This window comes from Streptopelia decaocto (genome assembly GCF_964273445.1).
Source record: "Streptopelia decaocto genome assembly, chromosome: 8".
NCBI lineage: Eukaryota > Metazoa > Chordata > Aves > Columbiformes > Columbidae > Streptopelia > Streptopelia decaocto.
In genome coordinates, this window is record NC_138662.1 from 567,322 (window position 1) to 588,277 (window position 20,956).

General features: G+C 44.5%; 1 protein-coding gene across 2 annotated transcripts in view; it reads left to right on the forward strand.

The window, feature by feature from the left end:
* Window positions 1-20,956, forward strand: part of SYN2 (synapsin II) — a 183,189-nt gene that overhangs the window by 123,793 nt on the left and 38,440 nt on the right. The window contains exons 6-8 of one of the 2 annotated variants that reach the window (XM_082060189.1): window positions 12,265-12,327; window positions 14,582-14,724; window positions 18,864-18,938. In XM_082060189.1, the coding sequence (XP_081916315.1) occupies window positions 12,265-12,327; window positions 14,582-14,724; window positions 18,864-18,938 (281 nt within the window). The remainder of the gene's footprint in view (window positions 1-12,264; window positions 12,328-14,581; window positions 14,725-18,863; window positions 18,939-20,956) is intronic. The other variant, XM_082060190.1, reaches the window with a different exon arrangement.

The following is a 20,956-nucleotide window of genomic DNA, read 5'->3' on the forward strand; positions in this document are numbered from 1 at the left end:
CTCTGCATTCCCTGTCCTCAGCCCTCACCGGCACAGAGCGGTGGCTGTGTCCTCTGCCTCATGTTGTACATGGAACACAGACACAAATACAAGAGCTGGGAATCTTTTCCAGCTCCAGATCTTCATTGCTGTAGCAGTCTGGGTGTGTGTAACATGCGGACACCTCCTGTGCGTAAAGAAGTTGTTTCATGAGCGAGGAACAGAAGGTTTGATTAGAGAGTAATAAAATACATAGATGGATTGCCGTGCAGGACAGGACTGCTTAAAGCATTGCATGTTTCACAAATCAGGCGTAGGAGCTGAGTATTCATTAACATAATTTAAACCATTTTAATGCAGACTCCTGCAAATGTATTTTCTTGAGGTTTACCTCTGCACAAAGTAGCTTGTTACCTGCATATAGATGTATACCTGTTTCACAGCACCAGATTTCTATTATTTCTTAACAGTAAGAGGTCAGTTTTACAATTGTTACTGCTCTGATTCATCTTTTTCCCACCCCTCCAAAAAAAATACTCTGTTAAAAAAAAGGAAAAAGAAAAAAGAAACCCACAAATATTCAGAATTGTTAGAATTGTGTCTCATTTTCAGATTTGAGATCTACTTCAAAACTGACCAGGAATGCTGTACACCGTGTCCTGGTTTCGTTCAAGCAGCCATACTCTGGTTTTTAGTTTTTCAGTCTGAAGTTTTGGCTTCAAGTCATAAAGTTGGATCCAAGTCCCAGACTAATGCCTGAAAATAACTTAGACCTGTTAAAATCTCTGTTACGCCTGGAGAAAACTGAGTTCTTTCAGGAAGCTTTTCATGTGAGCGAAAAGATAAAAAAGCTGTGAGGCTGAAACCTGACATGGGAAGTTCAGGCTACAAGCAGACCACTAACCCCCCGGCAGGTGTTGCACTGGTTGCTGTGGTTGGCGGTTGTAGGAACATCGATTTTCAGGTCTCACTTAGGGCAGTAGGACTGGAAGGTGAGGAATGAATTAACTGAGAGCCACTGATTGGTTTCCAGATGCCACCACATGGCTGCTGCTGTAGATGATCTAAATGACCGCTTTGATTACTGGTTCAGTAAAATCCAAATAATGAAGGAATATGCTGGGCAAGCTGGCTCCTCAACACGGAGCACGGGTGACTGAGGGCCCTGAGATGGTCCAGGTGAGCACGTCAACCCGCTGTGCTCCGCGTGTCTCAGAGGCCTTTGTGTCCAGTGCCATCCAACTGATGGTGCCATCAAACTAAAGTTATTAGGCTCATAACAACATTTAAAATAATGTTGTGCAAAGTTAAAAATCAATTCACAACTATCTCGCAGACATATTAAATACTTAAAGTCAACATGTAGAAGCGTAAACGTGCTATAACTAAATCTCTCATGGAATTATACAAATGCCATAAAAACCCATTTTCATTGTAATCTTACATAGTGTTGCCTGCAGCTACCCTTGAAATAATTTTTAAGAGTCTTTCAAAGCCATCTGTCCATAGGTGGAATATTTCAAGCCCTCAGAGGAGCTTTCGGCGAGGTTTGAGTCCAGAACGACGTCCCCGCAGTGTCTCTGGAGGGGAGGGCTCGGAACGCACCGAGCTCCCAGCTAAACCAGGGTGTTGTCCGGTTACTGTCAGAGTTCAGACAAAGATTTACATCCTAGCATTTGAAACGGACTTTAATACATCTGCAAATCTCTGTACTCGGGAGCATGTTCTTACAAATGCAAGAAAATGCATTTTTAATCCATTATCAGAGGAGACCAACATTACCTGCAGCTTCTACTGGTATCAGTGCAGTGCTTGAGTACCTGTTGCCTCTGCACAGTATCAGCAGGTATCGGGTTTTACTTTGAGGCTGCATTGTCCTTTGTCACATTCTATATTTTTCACAGTATTAAGAAAATTACTTTTAGAGAGTCTAAAAAAAGCCCCTCAGCTCAGCACCCCTTCTGTATCACAGTTAGATCTTGACCTTGTAAAATACAAAGATTATTCCCAAAAGACATAGAAATATTCCTTGACTGACTTTTAAGCAAAATAATCTTGTGTCTTAAATAATAGGAGAAATTACAGCCAACATGTTATAAACAGAAGCGGACTAAAGGAAAAGAAGCACTTGGTTATTGTACTGATTGTATGAATGGACTAAGAGCGCGGGGCTTCTTTCACTACGCTGCGCTGTGATGTCGATTTTCCTTTGGTTTGATAAGCCTTGATGTCATCCAGCGGCCAGGCTGGTGCCCACTCCTCGGTGACGCTCTTATACAGCCAGCACTTGCTAATGAGAAACAGAAAAGTTCATTTATCAAGGGATATCGTCACCAATTCCTTCAACTCATTGTTGACACTGTAGAAAAAACACTTGACACTTTCTCATTTCTGTCCAGCTAAGCAAGTGTTGAACAACTAATTTCTGTGTTCCAGTAAGATGCAACAAAATAAAGAGGATTGCAGACAATCGACTGTTTGTTGATGTGTGCAGTATAGAAACAGGGCAGGAATCCTGGCTACAGCCAAATTTATCATCAGCTTCATCTCTTCTCAGTGGGAATTCTAACTTTGCCCAGGACTTCCAGTTCTGGAGGGGATTTTTGTACTGTGGGTACAAACCAAGTCCTGTTTTCTGTAAGGGGCAGCATGATGTGTGCAGGTTATTGACCCTGGGTGCCGATGGGGAGCGTTTCTCTGGCAGGACCGAGTTGGGTTCGTTGAGTTCTGCACAGGGATTGTCCGTCCGGCCTCGTGCAAGGCTCTTGAGCTCCAGCGGGGACACCGCGCTGTCCTGTCCAGCTGCCAGCACGTGGGATCTACACCGTGTCCTTTGCCTGGGCCAGTGCTCTGCGTGTTAGCTTCTGGCCAGTGATGGAGTGTCATTATTTTATCTTTATTGATCTTATTCTCTCTCCATTGTGGCAAATGAATCTTTAGAGCCACCAAGATGCTGCAGGGAGTGGAGCATCTCCCGTGTGAGGAAAGGCTGAGGGAGCTGGGGCTCTGGAGCTGGACAAGAGGAGACTGAGGGGGGACTCATTCCTGGGGATCAAGATGGAAAGGGGGAGTGTCAGGAGGATGGAGCCAGGCTCTTCTGGTGACAACCAGTGACAGGACAAGGGGCAATGGGTGCAAACTGGAACACAGGAGGTTCCACTGAAAGATGAGAAGAAACTTGTTCCTGGTGAGGGTGGCAGAGCCTGGCCCAGGCTGCCCAGGGGGGTTGTGGAGTCTCCTTCTGTGCAGACATTCCAACCCGCCTGGACACCTTCCTGTGTAACCTCATCTGGGTGTTCCTGCTCCATGGGGGGATTGCACTGGATGAGCTTTCCAGGGCCCTTCAACCCCTGACACTCTGGGACTGTGTGATTTTAGACTTATGTCAGGCAGGATTCTCACCAGTAATAGTGTATCTGTTGCTTTCTTGATGCTTTGCTAGAGTTCTCATTTGGCATTGCATTTATTTTCACTTAAAACTACTTTCAGCTGAACTGCGATTGTCACAGTCCACATCCTGTACAAAAACTGGACAATCGTGTAGATAATGGAAAATTAGAATAGTATTTCACAAAATAGATGAGCTTGCATGAATTTTCAGTCGCAGTGCCTCCCTGTGCACCATAGCCTGCTCCCAAAGGGAAGGATCTATAGCTGTCACTCCCTAAATACTGCAGTAAAAAAGCCTCATACAGTTTCTAGGCACAGCAGTTTGGGTAATTCTTTTATAAGGTGGCAGAATGTTGCCTGGTTTTAGAGGCAGCAGTTTGCTGACTAGTTGGTAGAATGATTGGAATGGAATGAAACACCGACAAGCCAGAATCAAAATATAATTTGTCTCTGCGAAGATTTTGTCTTCTCCAGAATTTCCACCAGAGATCTGTGGGAGCTGCGCTTTTCGATTTGCTGCCATTATTCTTTTATCTTTTTAATGACAATTTCTGCTTTCATGCCGTGCAGGTGTTGCAAATGGAAGCTTTTTCTACCATCAGATCACTTCTCTTTTCTCTTTTCTTTTACATAATTGTTCTTCTTTAATTGAAAAATATTTGTGGGAACAAAGGTATTTTAGATTGATTTGCTGGCTCAGATTTGCTTGATACTGTCAGTTTATACAGCAAGATAACGTCAAAGTTGTATTAGTTTCAGTGAGTACTGAGAGAATCGGTGTGTTCAGATCCCGTCTCTCGAGGGCTGTTACAGCTGAAGGAACCGCCTACAGGGGCTGCTCAAAATACCCATTTTCGCATCAACTCCCATTAATTTCAGTGGGAACTGAGCTGGCCCAACACTTCCCTGGGACCAGTCTGTATTGCACTTATTTAGGTTATAAGCCATTTTAGCCCTCTGTTTTGAATGAAGAAATCACATTAGGGTGCATTTGCATCTCTTTGGTTCACTGGCACACGAATCAATTTAAAGCTCTACTTGTTTTACCCGCTTCAGCTCTCAGATTTCTTTAATGCCCATTTTTCTAAAAAGATATTCCTGAGCATATCAGATTCTGCGTGGGCTTGCCGTGCGTGTAAAGGGGTACAAAATGTTACTCCACACAGGTAGAATTCTACACTTATTTTTTCTGTCGGGGTACGAGGCGGTGGAAAATCTGGCTGGACATCTGTGAATTGTTCGTTGTGTTTGTTGCAAATCTGAGCTGGTGAAGCGCGCTGTGGCTGGCTTTGGTAGCTGGGAGAGGAGCTGGCTGAGCTAGGCCTGCTGGCGGGCCCTGCGCACGGCCCGGCCCGCTGACCTGCGCACCCTGGCTGCTTAAACCCGACGGGCCAGAGAACGCCCATCCGCGGCTTGTTTATTGAGTCAGGGCTCTTCCTGCCCGTTTCTGGGAAACAAAAAGTGAAGAAAAGGCCTCCTTCATTATTTCGCTTTTCATTTCCTTTCTCCAAAGCAAGCAGAGCAAAATTAGATTTAGTGTGATGCATATTCCACAAATAAATTGCATGGAACTAGAGTGGTTAAATGAACTTTGCTTGGGAACTATTGGAAAGGTAAATATTTAAACACTGAAATTGAGGTGAGTTGTGTTTACGCAACACCTTTTTTTGTTGGTGTTGCTACTTTTTTCCTCCCCTCTTTTTTTTCCTATTGTGGCTTTTCTAGTCAACTCACCCATGGGGACATTAAAGGCAGGGTCAATGCCACCTTCAATAAACCGTGGTTTCTGTATTGTTGCCAGCAGAGGGCTTTTTTTTCCTATTTTTCTTTTCTTTGCCTAGTTTTATGTTACTATACAACTTCAATTGTATTTTACATTCTATCTTGAAAGAACTCAAAGTAAATTTACAATAATTCAAATAATTATATCTCTTGGAAATAAAATAGCTTATATGATGTGACTCTAAGTACTGTTCAGAAATACTTAAATTGCAGAAATTAATTAAGAGTGTATGGGCTTCATAGCTAGTTAAAATAAAAAATGGAAGTATTTCTGGTGACTAGTCCTGGTGTTTTCATCGAGAGCTCTCTGGGCACTGTTCCCATCTATAAATATCCTGCAGTGCCAAAGCCCAACGGGTTCCGGGGCGTGAATAAGCGGGAGCAGGTGTGTGCGGGTCTGGGGCTGCGGGGCTGAGGTTTGGTCAGACAGTTCCTTCACAAACGCGCGTGGTGAAACGGTGCAGTGACCTGGAGTCTGCTCCGGGAAATCAGTCAAATAATCAAGTAGGATTTGTGCCCAAGAGCCTCAGGTTTGTGAGGGGGACGTCCCAGCTCCGGTGACACCCGCATCCTCCAGTGACCCCGCGTTGCCTTCCGTTCCACTGCCTGTTGTGTTCCTTGGTAAAACACAAGTTAAATTTACTTTGTCGGGTTCACTGGGAGGATGTATCTAGTGGAATGACACCTGTATCCAGTGCAGTGCCTCAGGGGGCAGTGCTGGGGCCAGTATTATTCAATATATTCATCAATGATTTGGACGAGGGAACAGAGTGACTGTCAGCAGGTTTGCTGATGACACCAAGCTGGGAGGAGTGGGTGACACTGGAAGCTGTGCTGCCATCAGAGACCTGGACAGGCTGGAGAGCTGGGCAGGGAAAAATTTAATGAAATAGAACAAGGGCAAGTGTAGAGTCTTGAATCTGGGCAGGAACAACCCCAGGTTCCAGTGTAAGTTGGGGATGAGCTGTTGGAGAGCAGCATAGGGGAAAGGGACCTGGGGGTCCTGGGGACAGCAGGGTGACCATGAGCCAGCACTGGGCCCTTGTGGCCAGGAAGCCAATGGGACCTGGGGTGGGTTAGAAGGGGGTGGTCAGTAGGTCAGAGAGGTTCTCCTGCCCCTCTGCTCTGCCCTGGGGAGACCACACCTGGAATCTTGTGTCCAGTTGTGGCCCCTCAGTTCCAGCAGGACAGGGAACTGCTGCAGAGAGTCCAGCGCAGCCACCAAGATGCTGCAGGGAGTGGAGCATCTCCCGTGTGAGGAAAGGCTGAGGGAGCTGGGGCTCTGGAGCTGGACAAGAGGAGACTGAGGGGGGACTCATTCCTGGGGATCAATATGGAAAGGGGGAGTGTCAGGAGGATGGAGCCAGGCTCTTCTGGTGACAACCAGTGATAGGACAAGGGGCAATGGGTGCAAACTGGAACACAGGAGGTTCCACTGAAAGATGAGAAGAAACTTGTTCCTGGTGAGGGTGGCAGAGCCTGGCCCAGGCTGCCCAGGGGGTTGTGGAGTCTCCTTCTGTGCAGACATTCCAACCCGCCTGGACACCTTCCTGTGTAACCTCATCTGGGTGTTCCTGCTCCATGGGGGGATTGCACTGGATGAGCTTTCCAGGGCCCTTCAACCCCTGACACTCTGGGATTCTGTGATTCTGTGACATGACTCTTGTTGATATGGGCAAGTAACAGGATTTTTTTTCCTGCAATGGTACAGCATGTGCACGAATGTCAGGTTAAAGGAAATGGTAGCAATGGATTTTCCTGAGGAGAGGAGTAGTTAAGAACTAAGAAAGAAGTGCTACTGCAGGCTGCTGATTCTACTTTTTATTTTTCATTGAAAATACATTGAAAATGCAGGTAGCAATATAGTATAAAAATAGCACGGTTTTTCATAAGCGTATTAGCAGATAAGTACATGAGCTGTATCACTTCATTACTGAGCTGCACAGGTCAGAGTTTGGCTGCAGCAGGTTTCGCTGTTTCCTGCTGGGCATCTCCAGATCAGAGGTGAGGAGCTTTCCGACCTTTCTGTGTTCCCCAGGTCCCCTGGAACCCGTGTTGCTGATGGTTTTCGGTGCTCTCACAGCACTTGCGTGCTTTTTTTGACCACCTACATCATTCGATCAGTGTCTTTTGAACCTGGTTTTAAACTAGTTTTCTTATATTCTAGCAAAGTGAAGACCAATAATCGTGGTGTTTGCTGAAATTGATTGAATTTTCTGCGTCTCCTTGTTCATTCAGCATAATTATTAATATGAGGGATCAGAACAGAAGATAGACCAACCCTAACTCTTTTGTACAAACAACGTATGTAACATATTGAAAATGTCCTGACATTTCAGAAGAGCAGTACAGTATTATTTTGCAGATTTCAGGCATTTAAATTAGGTTCTGATCAGTAACTAATGAATCTTTGAACCTAATTTGTGTTGAATCCAATTTGCAAAGCATCCTAGCAATGATGTAATAATTTACATCAACGGAAGACTAGAAATCCAAAGCTTTAATGAGGGTGATTTGATCACTTGCTGCTCTCAACACCAACAGTTTCAAAAGGCTTTGTGGTCCCACACTAGCAAACCTAACAGATGTCATGACCTAATTCTGAGAGACTTAATGCCACAAGAAACAGGCTGCCGGGATGTATTTCACAACGATTGCTGTGCGGGCACACTTGCCTTCATTAGTATTTATTCAGCAACTTCAGAATATTGGGTCACATTTCTCCCCGGATTTAGTAATTCCACCAGCATAACCCCTGCTTGAGATAGTTCTTTGTTTGTAAATCTAAGTAATTTCATCGTAACTACAATTACTTTGCTGTTTGCCTGTCAGTAGAAATGGCGTGTGCCGTGAGTTCCTGCCGCTCTGTCTGTGCTCTCAGTGAACGGATAGGAATAGATCCGATGAAAAATCAAGGTAAAATCCATGACTGTGAGAGATGTCGAGGGGTGGCTGTGTTTCAATCAGTAATTTAAAAGAATTAAAGACTGCTACAGTTGCTGCAAGTGCTTTGGAAGCCCCTCGGCCTCCCGTTTCACAGTTGTGCGTGAAGCTCTGGTTTGAGTCCCGGTGCAAGTGTGTGGCCGAAAAATCAAATCACTCGCTTGAGAAAGATTGCTCCTGAGGGTTCTACACCAATTAACTGCAAATGTGTGCACCTAAAAAAGCATATTAGGCCCGTTGCAGAATCAGTTTTAGTGACATTCAATCAACACCATTAAAATAATTACTTTCAACTGGACTGCCTTGAAAACAGTAAAATAAATAGGAGTTATGTAAAATAAAGCGATAGTTAAGTGGCATGCAAATGAGCTCTTGGATGAAAAATGCTAGTACGCAGTGATTTGCATAGGGAAATGATAGACATGCTATTGAAAACGTGAAGATTTTTCAGCCGCATTCTGAACCCATACATACTGATGTATTTCCAGCACAGATTGAATCACTTCTCCGCCGTCCTTGGACCTTCGCGGTGCAGGTACCCAGGACGGGGTCCGAGCTTTGCAGCATTTGCTGCTTTGCCCGCTGTGAGTCGTGTCCAGCAACCAGATTTGTCTGCTCGTTAAGTTTTAAAATTTAGCTCATGCTACTAATATCTGACAGAAAGCATTAAAACAAGTCACTTCAGTAAAGCAATGTCCACGCTAAAGATTTCTCCCTTTGAACGTGGGAATCCAGACTTCTGTGACCCAGGCTTTAAAAGGAGGCTGCTTCTAAAGAGTTTTTACTACCGCCTTTTATCTACAAAATGTAATCTACGTTTTGCTCTCCTAGGGAACATGCCTTCGGGTTCACAGATCAAAGTAGTACCTACTACTAGTAGTACTGAGTTCTAGTCACAGAATTGAGCCGCGCAACTTATTCTGTTGAAATGAGGCTACACATTTCTTTAAAGTAGCAATCGAGGAGTTAAAAGCACAGAAATGAAAACGTGCAGACTCAATCCCTCCTTGTAGTTTTTAGGAGATGATCAAACATCCTAATACTCAGTGATGTTATTTTGATTAATAATATCATATCAGCAAATATCAGTAATGTATTTTGACTCATTTGGTATAGGTTCCTACAAAAAGCCATGACAGTTTTTCCTGCTGTTACTAATATTTATTACCAATCCAACCATATCCATAGATTACTATGGAAAATTGTATTGCGTGCTTGCCATGTGTTCTCTTTTCTCTCTAATTAATGATTATAGTTTATTGCATTGTTATTTAGGTTATAGTAGAAGCCTCTTTTAGCTTTATTTTTTTAAATATTCAGATGTATTTCATGTGTGTTATTATGTATGTGCGAAGGTTCATGTAATGTAGTCCATTTTCATCTCTCATGAATAGGAACTTGCCAGATTTCTTAATGTGATTTTTGTTGCTGGTCTTTCCTGATTTTTTCCTCAGTTTATAATTGTCACAGTAGAATTTATGCTTTTCTGAATTTAAGAAAAACTTCAAAAAATAAGTGATATTTTTGTAGAATGGCCTTTTCGCCCCAATAACACATGTCAAAGAAAACATGCAATGAGTCCTGTTAGTATCAGCTCTGTTTAAAGTGGATCCATTGATACATGTGAGATTTCCTTTCAAGTTCTCTCTGTACCAGCTATAGTGTAAATTCAAAGGGAACCCATGGAGGCGGTAGGTTTTTGGTGTTAGTGTCACCCTTGTGTGGTACATAATGTTTCCCAAAATGTCTGGCGAGTCTCGCGAGCGCCTGTTGTGTTAGGACAGGAATGAACGGACAGACAGGAGCGGACTGGGAAGAGGTGGGACTCAAGTGGAGTTTTCTGTCATTTCAAGCAGAAATCTCCGGGTTTGTTATTTTCTGAGGGAGAAGGCAGAGGGGGTTTGAAACTTTCTCTTCTCTTTGTTCCTGTGGCCCACAAGGATTCCAGAGCTTTGGGATCACGGGCAGATACGTGATCCGCTAATGACGGGCTGCAGTCAGAGCTCTGCCAGCATCGCCATTAGAACCCCGGCGCGGTGGTTTGTAGTTCAGCCATAAAGATGTGGTGCTGCCCTTACGAGCCTTGGGCAGGCAGTGGTTCGTTCCTCCTCCCCCCAGAAAACAAAACAAATTGAAAAAAGACGTGGCTGGGTTTAAAATTTGCAAGCAATAAGTGACTAGATGTATTTTGGATTTAAAGACCAGCTCTTTTAATGGTTCCTAAACACGAGTTAAATAAATGACTTTCAAAGTATCTGTAGCTATTGATTCCTACAGCATTAGACCCCAGCATTTCTGCAAGAAATACCCGTTGCCTTTACAGAGGCACTGGGACGTGGCAGCCACGGTTCCTCGTGCCCCACAGGGATTCGGGGTGCTCCGCTCGCCCATGGGGTGACCCTTGGCTGCACATCTCGAGGATGCCCTGGCAGAAGGTATTAGATCTGTGTTACATTCCTACTTCACTAAGTGGAATCATTTAACTAGGATGGTAGTAGGGTTTTCGTAACTGCAAGTCTTCAAATCAAACCCGGTTTTCTTCTGAAAAGGCGTAGCTTTGGGTTTGATGCAGAAATCAGCGCAAACCCTGTGTTGTGTGCGACTGTTGGACCCGGGGTCTCGTCAGGCTTTGAAATCTCTGATATGGCAAAGGCATCAATCCAAAGATTCCATTTCTGATCAGGCAGAGCAGAAACAGAGATTCTGTCAGAAAAACAAGCAACTTGGGTTTGTTTGCTTAGACGCCCTTTGTACGCTTTTCAAAAGAAGTCAGAACAAACCAGTGCATCAGGATGCATTTGATAGGAAAGTCCATTTACACACCAACCGACCAAACCCGAATGCGTTGTGCTGGGAACCTGCCGGTGAGTACCAGCGCAGGGAACGCCGCTGCTTCTGGTGCAGATCTGCCTGTCAGTTCAAGTGGTTTGAAAGCAGGAATCCTTAAAAGCATGTTGAAAATAAATGCTTAAAATGCAGGAGAAGCAAGTGTGAATTGTAATTAGCTTTATAACCCTACAAATGGGTTTGGATGTTACCAAAAGCCAAGTGACCTTTCTTTCTTTCTCTCTTAATGTCAATATTGACAGTCCCATGACATTTTTGGTGTAAATATCTGTATTTGTGTGTTTCTGTGCAACGTGCAAAGCACGGTGAGATACGTGTGAACTCCATTTAGCCTTTTGACAATCTTTTGCAAGTATTTGGAAAATAAATTTGTCATAAAATCTCTAAGAGGATTTCAGTAGTTTTCCAAAGCATCAGCTCTGCCTTTGATTGTATTTACTCTGTTAAAATTTGGTTTCAGGGCCCATGACACTTGCTGTCCTGCTGCTGCCCAGTTTAATTACATGTTGAGAGTGTTCCGTTTTTTATTTCTAGTGATAATCCCCCGTTCTACTAAGTATTTGTATTTATGCTCGGTTGATAGAGGTTCGATATATGTACATTTTAGGTGGAAGAAAAAGACAAATAAGTGGCAGCTGCTCCCATGACCGGGAGATCTAAAGCTGCCTCAAATGATGGAAATAAAACTGGTTACTCACGGAACTTTCTGAGAGACAGAACCATTATAATTTGATCGAATACAGCGTATCCCTATGGCTTTGCATGTTTGGTTTCCTCATCAGTGGCTGAATTATGACTTGCATTCTATGCAGAAGCTGGAGCCTTCCCTAGAGAACCTGGATATTCTGTAAGAGAAACTGGGATCTGCCTGAAGTTGTTCTGGTGAATTAGACATCATTGCTTTCATAAGTGGTCACAAAAAGAATTTACAGCCTTGCTCAATAAAGGAAATCAAGGGGAAAAGGAAAAAGGTGATTAATTTGACATCATTAATGGTTATAACCTTTGAGAGTGTGAGTTTACGGGTCAGAACACACAGTAGCAAAACATAGAATAGGAAATGGCAGAAATGCAATTCAAAAAGTGAAGTCGAAAGACATACCAAAAAGCTAAGGTAGAATGACACAAGGTGTATGTGTCGGGAATAACATAGCACTCGGAAAACACGCACGGAGTCTTGCAGAGGTGAACATGTTCAAATGGCCCCCGGCAAGAGCGGCTTTGGCTGCGTGATGGTCGTGTTGAAGTCATTTTCGTAGGCAGCGCAGGTTAGTGGGTGCGCTCCCGTTGCTCTGTCTAACCCGTCTCCTCTGTTTCCCGTAGCTGACCATGCCCACGTTCCCCGTGGTGGTGAAGATCGGACACGCGCACTCGGGCATGGGAAAGGTGCAGATGCTACTTACTGCATGTTAGGAGCCGGGGGGTTGTCTGCAACCATGTGCATGCGCTTTCATCTCTTGGATATTTCAACTTCCCACTGTCTCGGAGCCCTACCCTTGCAAATCTCTGCTTGTATATTCTTCAAGAAAGCACCTCTCTTGAGGAAAATATTAAAACACATATTTTCACATGGATGCCTTTTCAGTTTATGCGCTGTCCTATACAGGACGTTCTTTCAACCGTGCCAAGATGCTTTCTTGAAGCAGAACTGTGTTTATTAACATGGTTGACTGCAGTGAAACTATTTAAGAGTCAAGGTGTGTTTGCACAATCCAGCTTTTTGGACCTGGGAATATAGGAGGGTTTTGCCTTGGTTCTTCATTAGTTTCAGCTTGATACTGAACTTTTCTTCCTTTCCTGTCCTAACGTGTTCTCTGTGACTGTTTCATACCATTGTATAACTGCTGCTTTCTTTCTCCAAAGTAATTGCATTTCAGTGGTGAGTACAGTTGTTTTGATATCACTTCTCTCACAATGATGGTTTGGTGGGATATGGTTTAAATCCCACTTTCATTTATATCAGTGAAAATTTCTAGTCATTACAGATTAACCACTTGTTCTCACCGAAAACACTTCAGTGCTTTAAGAGTTTTAGATTTTAAATAATGAGAGAACAGTTACATTTATCAAAGCTCCATAGACACAATATTTGCCACTAGCAATAGAAATGGAAAATTGATTGAGTTGTATTTTATTCAGTAATTATGCAAGATGTGCTGTATGTTGTGTTCTTTTGCCTATGACCGTTTTGCTTTATTTTGTACTTAGTAAGTCAGGGGAAATACAGCGGTCGATTTAACTGAGAGCAGAATTAAACGCTAATTACTTAAACTACAGTTTCTGTGGATTGCATACATGAAGTATTAGAATGTTTGTACCGTCCTTTCAATGTTCACCTCTCATTTATAGAAAAGGGAAATAATACACAGGAATGTTCAGCATACTAAAGGGCATGAAATCTAGATTTTTTTAGCTACAAAGTATTTTAAGTCCTTCAAGATTATTGTGAGTGTTTTGTAGAGAGCTGTGTACCGTCAGAGTCCAAATGAAGGTTCTGGCGGTAGCCCAGCCCTCGGAGCAGCGCTGCTGGGCGTGCTGTTCGCACTGGACACCATCAGACTGGCACGTGCTGGCCAGTTTTCAGAAACTAAGGTGGAAGCGGGCGTTGTGGCCGATGTTGTGGCTCTGCAATGGCAGATGACTCTGTCCGGTTCTCCATCTGAGAGCTGGGAGCCGATACTCAAGCCTTAGGGTTTGTGTGAGCTCCAGCAGAGCCCGTTTGGCGCAGGTCCCATCGCACGGGTTCCCCTGCAGAGCCAGGCGAGGCAAACAGGGCACTGGGCATGCAGAGGTGCAACCTCTCCTAATGTCAGATAACACAAGAAATACGAACCCCTGCCTCCTGTCTCACCTTTCTGAAATGTACTTTGGGTCAGTGTGCTGGTGGAGTTCCAGTTTCCCATTTTCTTCTCACCCTGACTTCTCTTTGAGTCACTTTTTCTCCCTATTTTGAGCAGCTCCCTTGATGTCAGCCATAGAGATGTGCCCGCTGTCCAAAGAACACCTCTGTCCTCCACCTGCTCCCTCTCCCCCTAAACCAACATTCCCCCCTTTTCCAGCTCCCCCTTCTTCCAAGCTGTTCAAATCGATGGGTTTAGCACCGCTCCCCATCTTAGCACAAGTGTTCGGACTGCTAGAAACCCGACTCCTTGCAGAGAGGTGTGCAAGTGGGAAAACCAGCCCCGTGCTCTTGAGCCCCCTCGCTGTGCTCCCTGTGAGCGCACACGGGACGGCACCGCCCGCCATCTCCTCCTCACAGCACATGCTGGGATACAGATTTACAGAGCTATCGAGAATTATGTGTCAGTTAGTGTTGCATATTATCACACCTTGAAAAATGCTAAAGCCTGCACATATAAAATTAACAATCACCACTAAAAAAAAGGAGAAAGTAATTGAAAAGCAAAATAAAACTCTACAATTTGCTTTCTACACATGAACAGGTAATGCTGGACACTTGAATGCAGGAATGTTATGGAATCCAGAAATCAGATGAGATATCCAATACTTTGTTTATAAACTGATGCTGTCAAAAAATGTGCTTCTCATGAATATCATTTGCAAGTGAATTCTCCATTTTGTTCCTAACTGCTCTTTTTTCTCTCGTGTCCGCTGTTCACTGGTGCTATGGTGACTCCAGATCAAGGTAGACAACCACTACGATTTTCAGGACATAGCCAGCGTGGTCGCGCTCACTCAGACCTATGCCACCACCGAGCCCTTCATAGACTCCAAATACGACATCAGGATCCAAAAGATAGGCAGTAACTACAAAGCATACATGTGAGCTAAACTCTTAACTTCTTTCGTCCTTTTGTTTCCGAATTGCCGCGTAGCGATCAGCCTGAGGCAGTGGGCTGAGTGTCCGAGCCGCTGTGCTGACTCCAGCCTCCATTGCCAGGCTCTCCAAAGACGTGGTGTTTCAGTTTCACAGGCAGCTAGATCAGCAAAACAGGTTATCATGTAGCAGTTGAGCTATGGTAACTGTGATTATGCATATTTTTACTCTGTTTCAATTATCAAGCAATGCAATCTGACATACATTCAGTTCAGTCACATTTTTAAGACAAGTTAGATCATCTCATGTCTTTGTTCCCTCACACTCACAATTCTGAGGCAGGAAAATACAACAAAACATTGACAAAAATACACATATGTATTTACATATGCACACCCACATAGACATGCAAAGATATTTCTCTAGGAACTCCTGTAACACTGGAGGGATCAGAGATTCCTTGTATGTTGAGGCTTGTAAGGTACAGTCCGGTTCTTTATCAGTAAAAACAATTGAACTCCAAGCAAATGATAAATACTAAGAGAAGCAAAAGTTGGAGCCAGGTTAAAGAAAATGCATAAAATGTTTTATAACATTAAAGACAGGGTTAGCACTAAGTGACAAGCAATTCTGGAACAGTCAACAGGCTCTATGAGAAAGTAGAAACTTTTGCCCATGACGGGGGAAGAGGCAAAATACAGGTTGCTATTGGAAGGCCACACACTCTTGACTTCTCTCCTAAGGCGTTACTGTCACAACATCCAAACTGCATCAGTGACCGCTGGCCTCTCCTGACACACGATGTGAAGGGGTGTTTGAGAAAGAAAGCCCAGCATTGGGCCTTTCAAGAGCAGCTCAGTAGTCCGTCTGCATCTCACTGGGCATCTGGGGGGCCTCGGGAAAGCACCCCACAGAGCCGGGGGAAACGCCGTTCCCAGAGGTCGGATCCATCCGGTGGCGCAGACGCTCGGGCCTCCTGCTGGACCCAGAGCTATCGACGTTTTGAGTTGTATACGATGACCAAGGCAGAACACTCAGATAGCGCATGAGGACTGGGGGTTTCTGGAGTCCTGCGTTGGTGACTTTCCGTGTCGCTGGTGATGCAGGACACACACTCTTTAGCTCACGCTCCCTACACAGAGTTAGGTGTGCTGGGTCTGCTCCACCTCTCCCTACAGGCAATAAGAATCATAAACAATGCTTCTGAACAATACAGCTGTTAACCCCTGGCTTCTCCAGGAAAGTCCATTCTGATTTTGCTTGTCTTACACTAGTGTTCCAGATGGGTGGCTTTTCCTGGCTTTGGACCCGTATCTGGAGACGTCCATCCTACTTTTCCTAACAGCGCCATACTCCTACACCCCAAAGTCACCTCTGTCCTATCTGCCCAAACCATATCTTGGGCCAGTCCCACCGCTTTGCCTCACCAGCCCTAGCCCTACTTGTCTTAGTCCTTACCCCGTAAGCCTGAGCTTTTTTTTTGCCCCAGGTTCTCCCTTGCCCCTTTTTTCCTACTCGGTGCCGTTCAACAGCCTTGTTCTCCCTCCACTTCCCATCCCCGTCAGCCAGACCTCGCCATCCCACTCCTTCAAGGCTGGGATGGCACCTGTCTCTCTTGTTGGTGCTTTGACAGGCAGATCTCTTGAGCTGTGCCCCCATCCCTCCCCTCCTCTGCTGTTTATCACCAGTGGAGCTGGTTTGTCTCTGTGTCACAGCTCCCAGGGGCAGAGTCTTGGGACAAGGCCCAGGTCTCGGTGCTTGTGACACACGCCCGGTACCAGCAGATGCAATATTTGTGACTTGGTGGTTCATCCCTGCGGCAGGAACTGCACCACTATATTTCATAGGAGAGATCCCTACCGTTTTTTCTGTGACTTAAAATTTAAATGCTGTTCAGTGTCTACAATAATTTGGGAAGAGGCAGCCACGGTAAATTTATCATTTTCAAATGTAAATGTTTCTTCTTCACAGAAGAAGCAGTTGGCCTAAGGGACAGCAAAAATAAGTTAAAATGACAGCTTGTTCCTCCTGCCTTCTACTTATTTTTAAGTTTCTACTCAGAAACTACGGGTTCATCCAAATGCTAAAAGCCTCCCCATCGTTTTTTCTCTAGATTCTTTCATACAATTAAATCACACCAAAAAAGAAATACCAATGCATTGTTACAAAGCATCGTGAAAAGGAGAAGATTTACCCAATGTCTGAAGAATTCTTCATATGCATACATATACATTCTGTCAGTAGACTATTGTTTTACAGCTGGTTCTCATTTTGTTCTGAGGCACAGGAACAGAGTACTTAGAGAGCCACCACAAAAAATACCAGCTGAACATTTGTTTTTGTAGTTGAAAGAGAGTTATTAAGAGCTTCAGTTTTATAATTCTGTGGGAAATTGTGGTATAAGTGGATCCATGACTCACAAAACACTGGTGCTTATCATCTGTCAGTGGAGATTATAGCCAAAATGCACCATTGGATCCCGCTGAATACCACAGCTCCCCAAAACGCTTTGTGACGCATACTTAACTGCACTCGGTGCCGTTACAGAATCCATCTGACTTCAAGGAAATAGAGTTAAAAGGGTCACACACAATGAAGAAAAACAGAAATACAAAAACACTGCACTGAAATTTCCTCGCCAAAAGCAATACTGTGAATCCTAACTTAATGTACGTTGAGCAAAAGGTCAAGAGAAGAAGAGCAGAGCACACCAACCAAAAAAGGCAGTGCTGTAGAACCAAACCACTGCCTGTAGGGAGACGTTTCTACCTGCCTTTCTGATGACAGGTCCCTGCCCAGACAATTTGGATTGTGTACTTTAAATGGTACTAAATAAAGCAGAAAGGTGTTGGAAGAGGGGAAGCTTGAGTTACTATGAGTACTTTATATTAATCACAATTCCTTTTTCTCCAATTTTAAAAGAGTTCTTTGCAAAGACCAAATCAAGTGAAAACGTGTTAAGCCTAAGTGTAAAGCGCTCAAAAGTGTTAGGAGTTGTTTTCTATATTATTCAGTACTTCGTAAAAGAGGAAGAAATAGTGATGTGAAAGACCCTTAGCAATTATCAGAACAGAAGCAAAGAAGGGTGGGAAACCTGCATATTTCAGCAGAGGCAATCAGATGTGAACTGCAGACGCCATATCCGAGGTGTAAAGTGCCAGGTGGTGGGGCGGGCACTTGTCTGTGCCTCAGGCGGGTGTGACGGAGCCCCCGTTGTGCTGGAGGTGACAGTGCCTGTGCGGTGCCCCCGCCCTCCTCTGCACCCTGCAGTTCAGCTGCCTTTGGGAGGCTCCCATAGAAAAGCCAGCATTCCCCCAAAACTGCTCCTGATCCCCGTAATTAGCTTAATAGAGAAATGGAGAGAAAACTGTAGCTGCTGCCTAATACACTTGTAACACATTACAGATGTTCCTATAACTTTACTAACTGGAAACACTTGATAATTGGTAGCCCCAGCCTGTTCCCAGTACAGCATTTAGGTTTCAGAGAACAGTAATCTTCTGTGCCCTGGTAGCAGTCCTGAGGTCTGAGGAGGAAAAACATTTCTATATGTTTTTTCTTAGATATGAAATAAAAGCTGGTATGCTCAAGCCTTGACATTAACTGCTTACATTACATCAGTAAAGCAGCAAAGAGTGAAAACTGGAGGAGGACCCGAAGTCCAGCTCTAAACCAGATCTGAGAGCACTTCTGTGATATTAAAAACAGAGATATCTTGATTTTCTAGTACTGGGACCTAACTCTGCCATGGTCTGGGTCTGGAACGATGCTGAAGCTTCGGTCTCTTGCTATTTGCAGTAACAGTACGTTACCGGCCATTCAGTCCATTTATAACTGACAGCAACTTATTGCTAACACTTTCCCTTAATCATAGTAGTGCGGGGCTGTTTTGTTTTTTAAGTGAATATATGGGAAACACAAAATTCACAGCATTGTCATACTTCATAACCTGCCTACAGTGAAGTATTACAGACAATTGCAACACCTGTTAGAATTCATCACATTTCAGATATTGTGTTCTAAGCTGCCAGATGTTAAAAAAGTGTCAATACTGCTACAGTATTCATGTGAAATTCAGAGTAATTGAAGACCTAGTAAAAATATAAAACCCTTTGCTGTCTTTGTAATATTTTCCCCCTTTCAGGAGAACTTCCATATCCGGAAACTGGAAGACAAACACGGGCTCCGCAATGTTGGAACAAATTGCTATGTCAGATAAGTAAGTCAAGTCTCATGTAAAAGGTGATTTAAAAAATCAATGGAATTTTATTTTAAGTTAATTTTTTTAAATGACATTGTTGATTGCATTTTGGAGGAAATGCATGTCTCCCATCGGTTTGTAAAAGATCCTTTGAATTAGGTGGAAGAACAGGAGCCAAGGGTTTGGGTGTGACTTGTCTCAGAGTTAACGAACCAAACTAAGTCCCGGCCTTAGGTGCCCGCCTGCTCCCTTGGGGTCCTGCGTTCCTACCTGCACCTAGAACACAACTGCAATTCCTTCAGAAAACTGCATTTTTCAGATTCGACCTGTCAGTCATTTCTCTGGTTCATTTCCCCTCTGTAACAGTCTGACCCCAGGCCACAGTGTTCAAACTTTTCTCCTCCTAGCCCACCTATTATAACCAAACACTCTGGTCTGAACTTTGCCTACTTAAATCATATTTCTCCTTTCTACTTTCAATGCTGCTAAATTGCTCCTCCGTCATTTCTGAGATCCCCACCGAGCTGCTCTGCGAGGCGTTTTCCGCAGCCGCTGGGACGTGCTGAAGCGCATTCCCGTCACGCCAGCTCTCTGCTTTGGCTTCCTCTGCTTTCCGTGGCTCTCCCAGGCCGTGCTGGATATTCTTGCAGTCAGGCCCGTTCTCCTTGCAGAACCGCTCTGGAGCTCAGGTTTTACTGACAGAACTCTGCTCCCAGTACCCGCATTTGCTCCAATTCCTCCACAGCCCGCAGACCCCTTTTCCCTGCAGAATAAGTCTGGGAGGCTTTTGGAAGGCGATGAATTTTCTTTTGTTCAGCTTCTCCAAAGGTTGCTACCCGAGGAAGCTGAAAAAACTCTGTACAAGAAAAGTATAATTGAAGAGGTGTTTTAAAGTTCAACAGTAGTCTTTTCCTGGTGTTTTGGTTGTTTGGTTTTGTCGTTTTGGGGTTGGGTGTTTTTTTTGGTTTTGTTGTTTCATTGGGGTTTTTTTAAGTCTGGAACCTACAGCCTATGAGCTGAGGGAGACCCGGGAGCTGAAGCGTTGCCTGCCCGGAGAAAGGTGAAAACAAGGAGGACAGGAGCTGCGAGTCCCTGCTGTCCAAGCCCTGTCTAGACTGTGTCCTCGCTGCTCTCCCCGCTGCGGATGGGCTGGAGCCACATTGTTTTCTCTCCCTCATCCCCCTCCCACCTTCTTTGACAGGGAGGTTATTCCTTCGCTGGAAAGAGAAAGAGGGAGCTCTAGTGTGTGTAATTACAGTGAAAACACAGGCACTGCAGTTTTGCCATAAGGAAACCAAACAATATCGAGTGTGGGTAATAAGTATGAAACACAACCTCGTTGTAAACGCTCTCTGTGCTCTGCTTCTGCTACCATGCCTGGATGTACGACAATTAGAGCATAATAGGTATTTTCCCATTAAAAACACGCTAGCCAGCAAAAGTTCTTTTATGCTGATGAAGACAAAAGCATTGAAAAGGTGGACGTTTTCCCAAAACAGAAGGGGATACGTATCACATAGCCCGCTTTTTGTCCGGTTCCGCAGCCAAGTGCAGGAAGCGGAGCAAGGAGGAGAAGGGAAAATGGAAGTTTTCTGAAGAGCTGAAGCAGTTTAACGGCGTACCAAAAGCAATCGAGTCTGACGCACGTGCATTTCATTTATAATGCACCTCCTGAATTAGGAAAAACTGCTTTGAAAGCGGTGCCTGAATTGACACTGTTGACTGAATACTAAACTTAGTCTCAGAGTTTAGGAAAGAAAGAGGAATGTAGTGCGGGAAGGGACAGTGACCAGGTAGAGAACCAGCACATCTCCGTGCCACACGTTCTCAGTGACCAGGGTCGGGCCAGGAGGAGAGAGCGCTGTGCCCACTGCCCATCAGATCCCGAGGAACCAGAGTGCTGTGCTCACTGCGCATCAGATCCCGAGAACCAGAGCCCCGTGCCCACTGCCCATCAGATCCCGAGGAACCAGAGCGCTGTGCCCACTGCGCATCAGATCCCGAGGAACCAGAGCGCTGTGCCCACTGCCCATCAG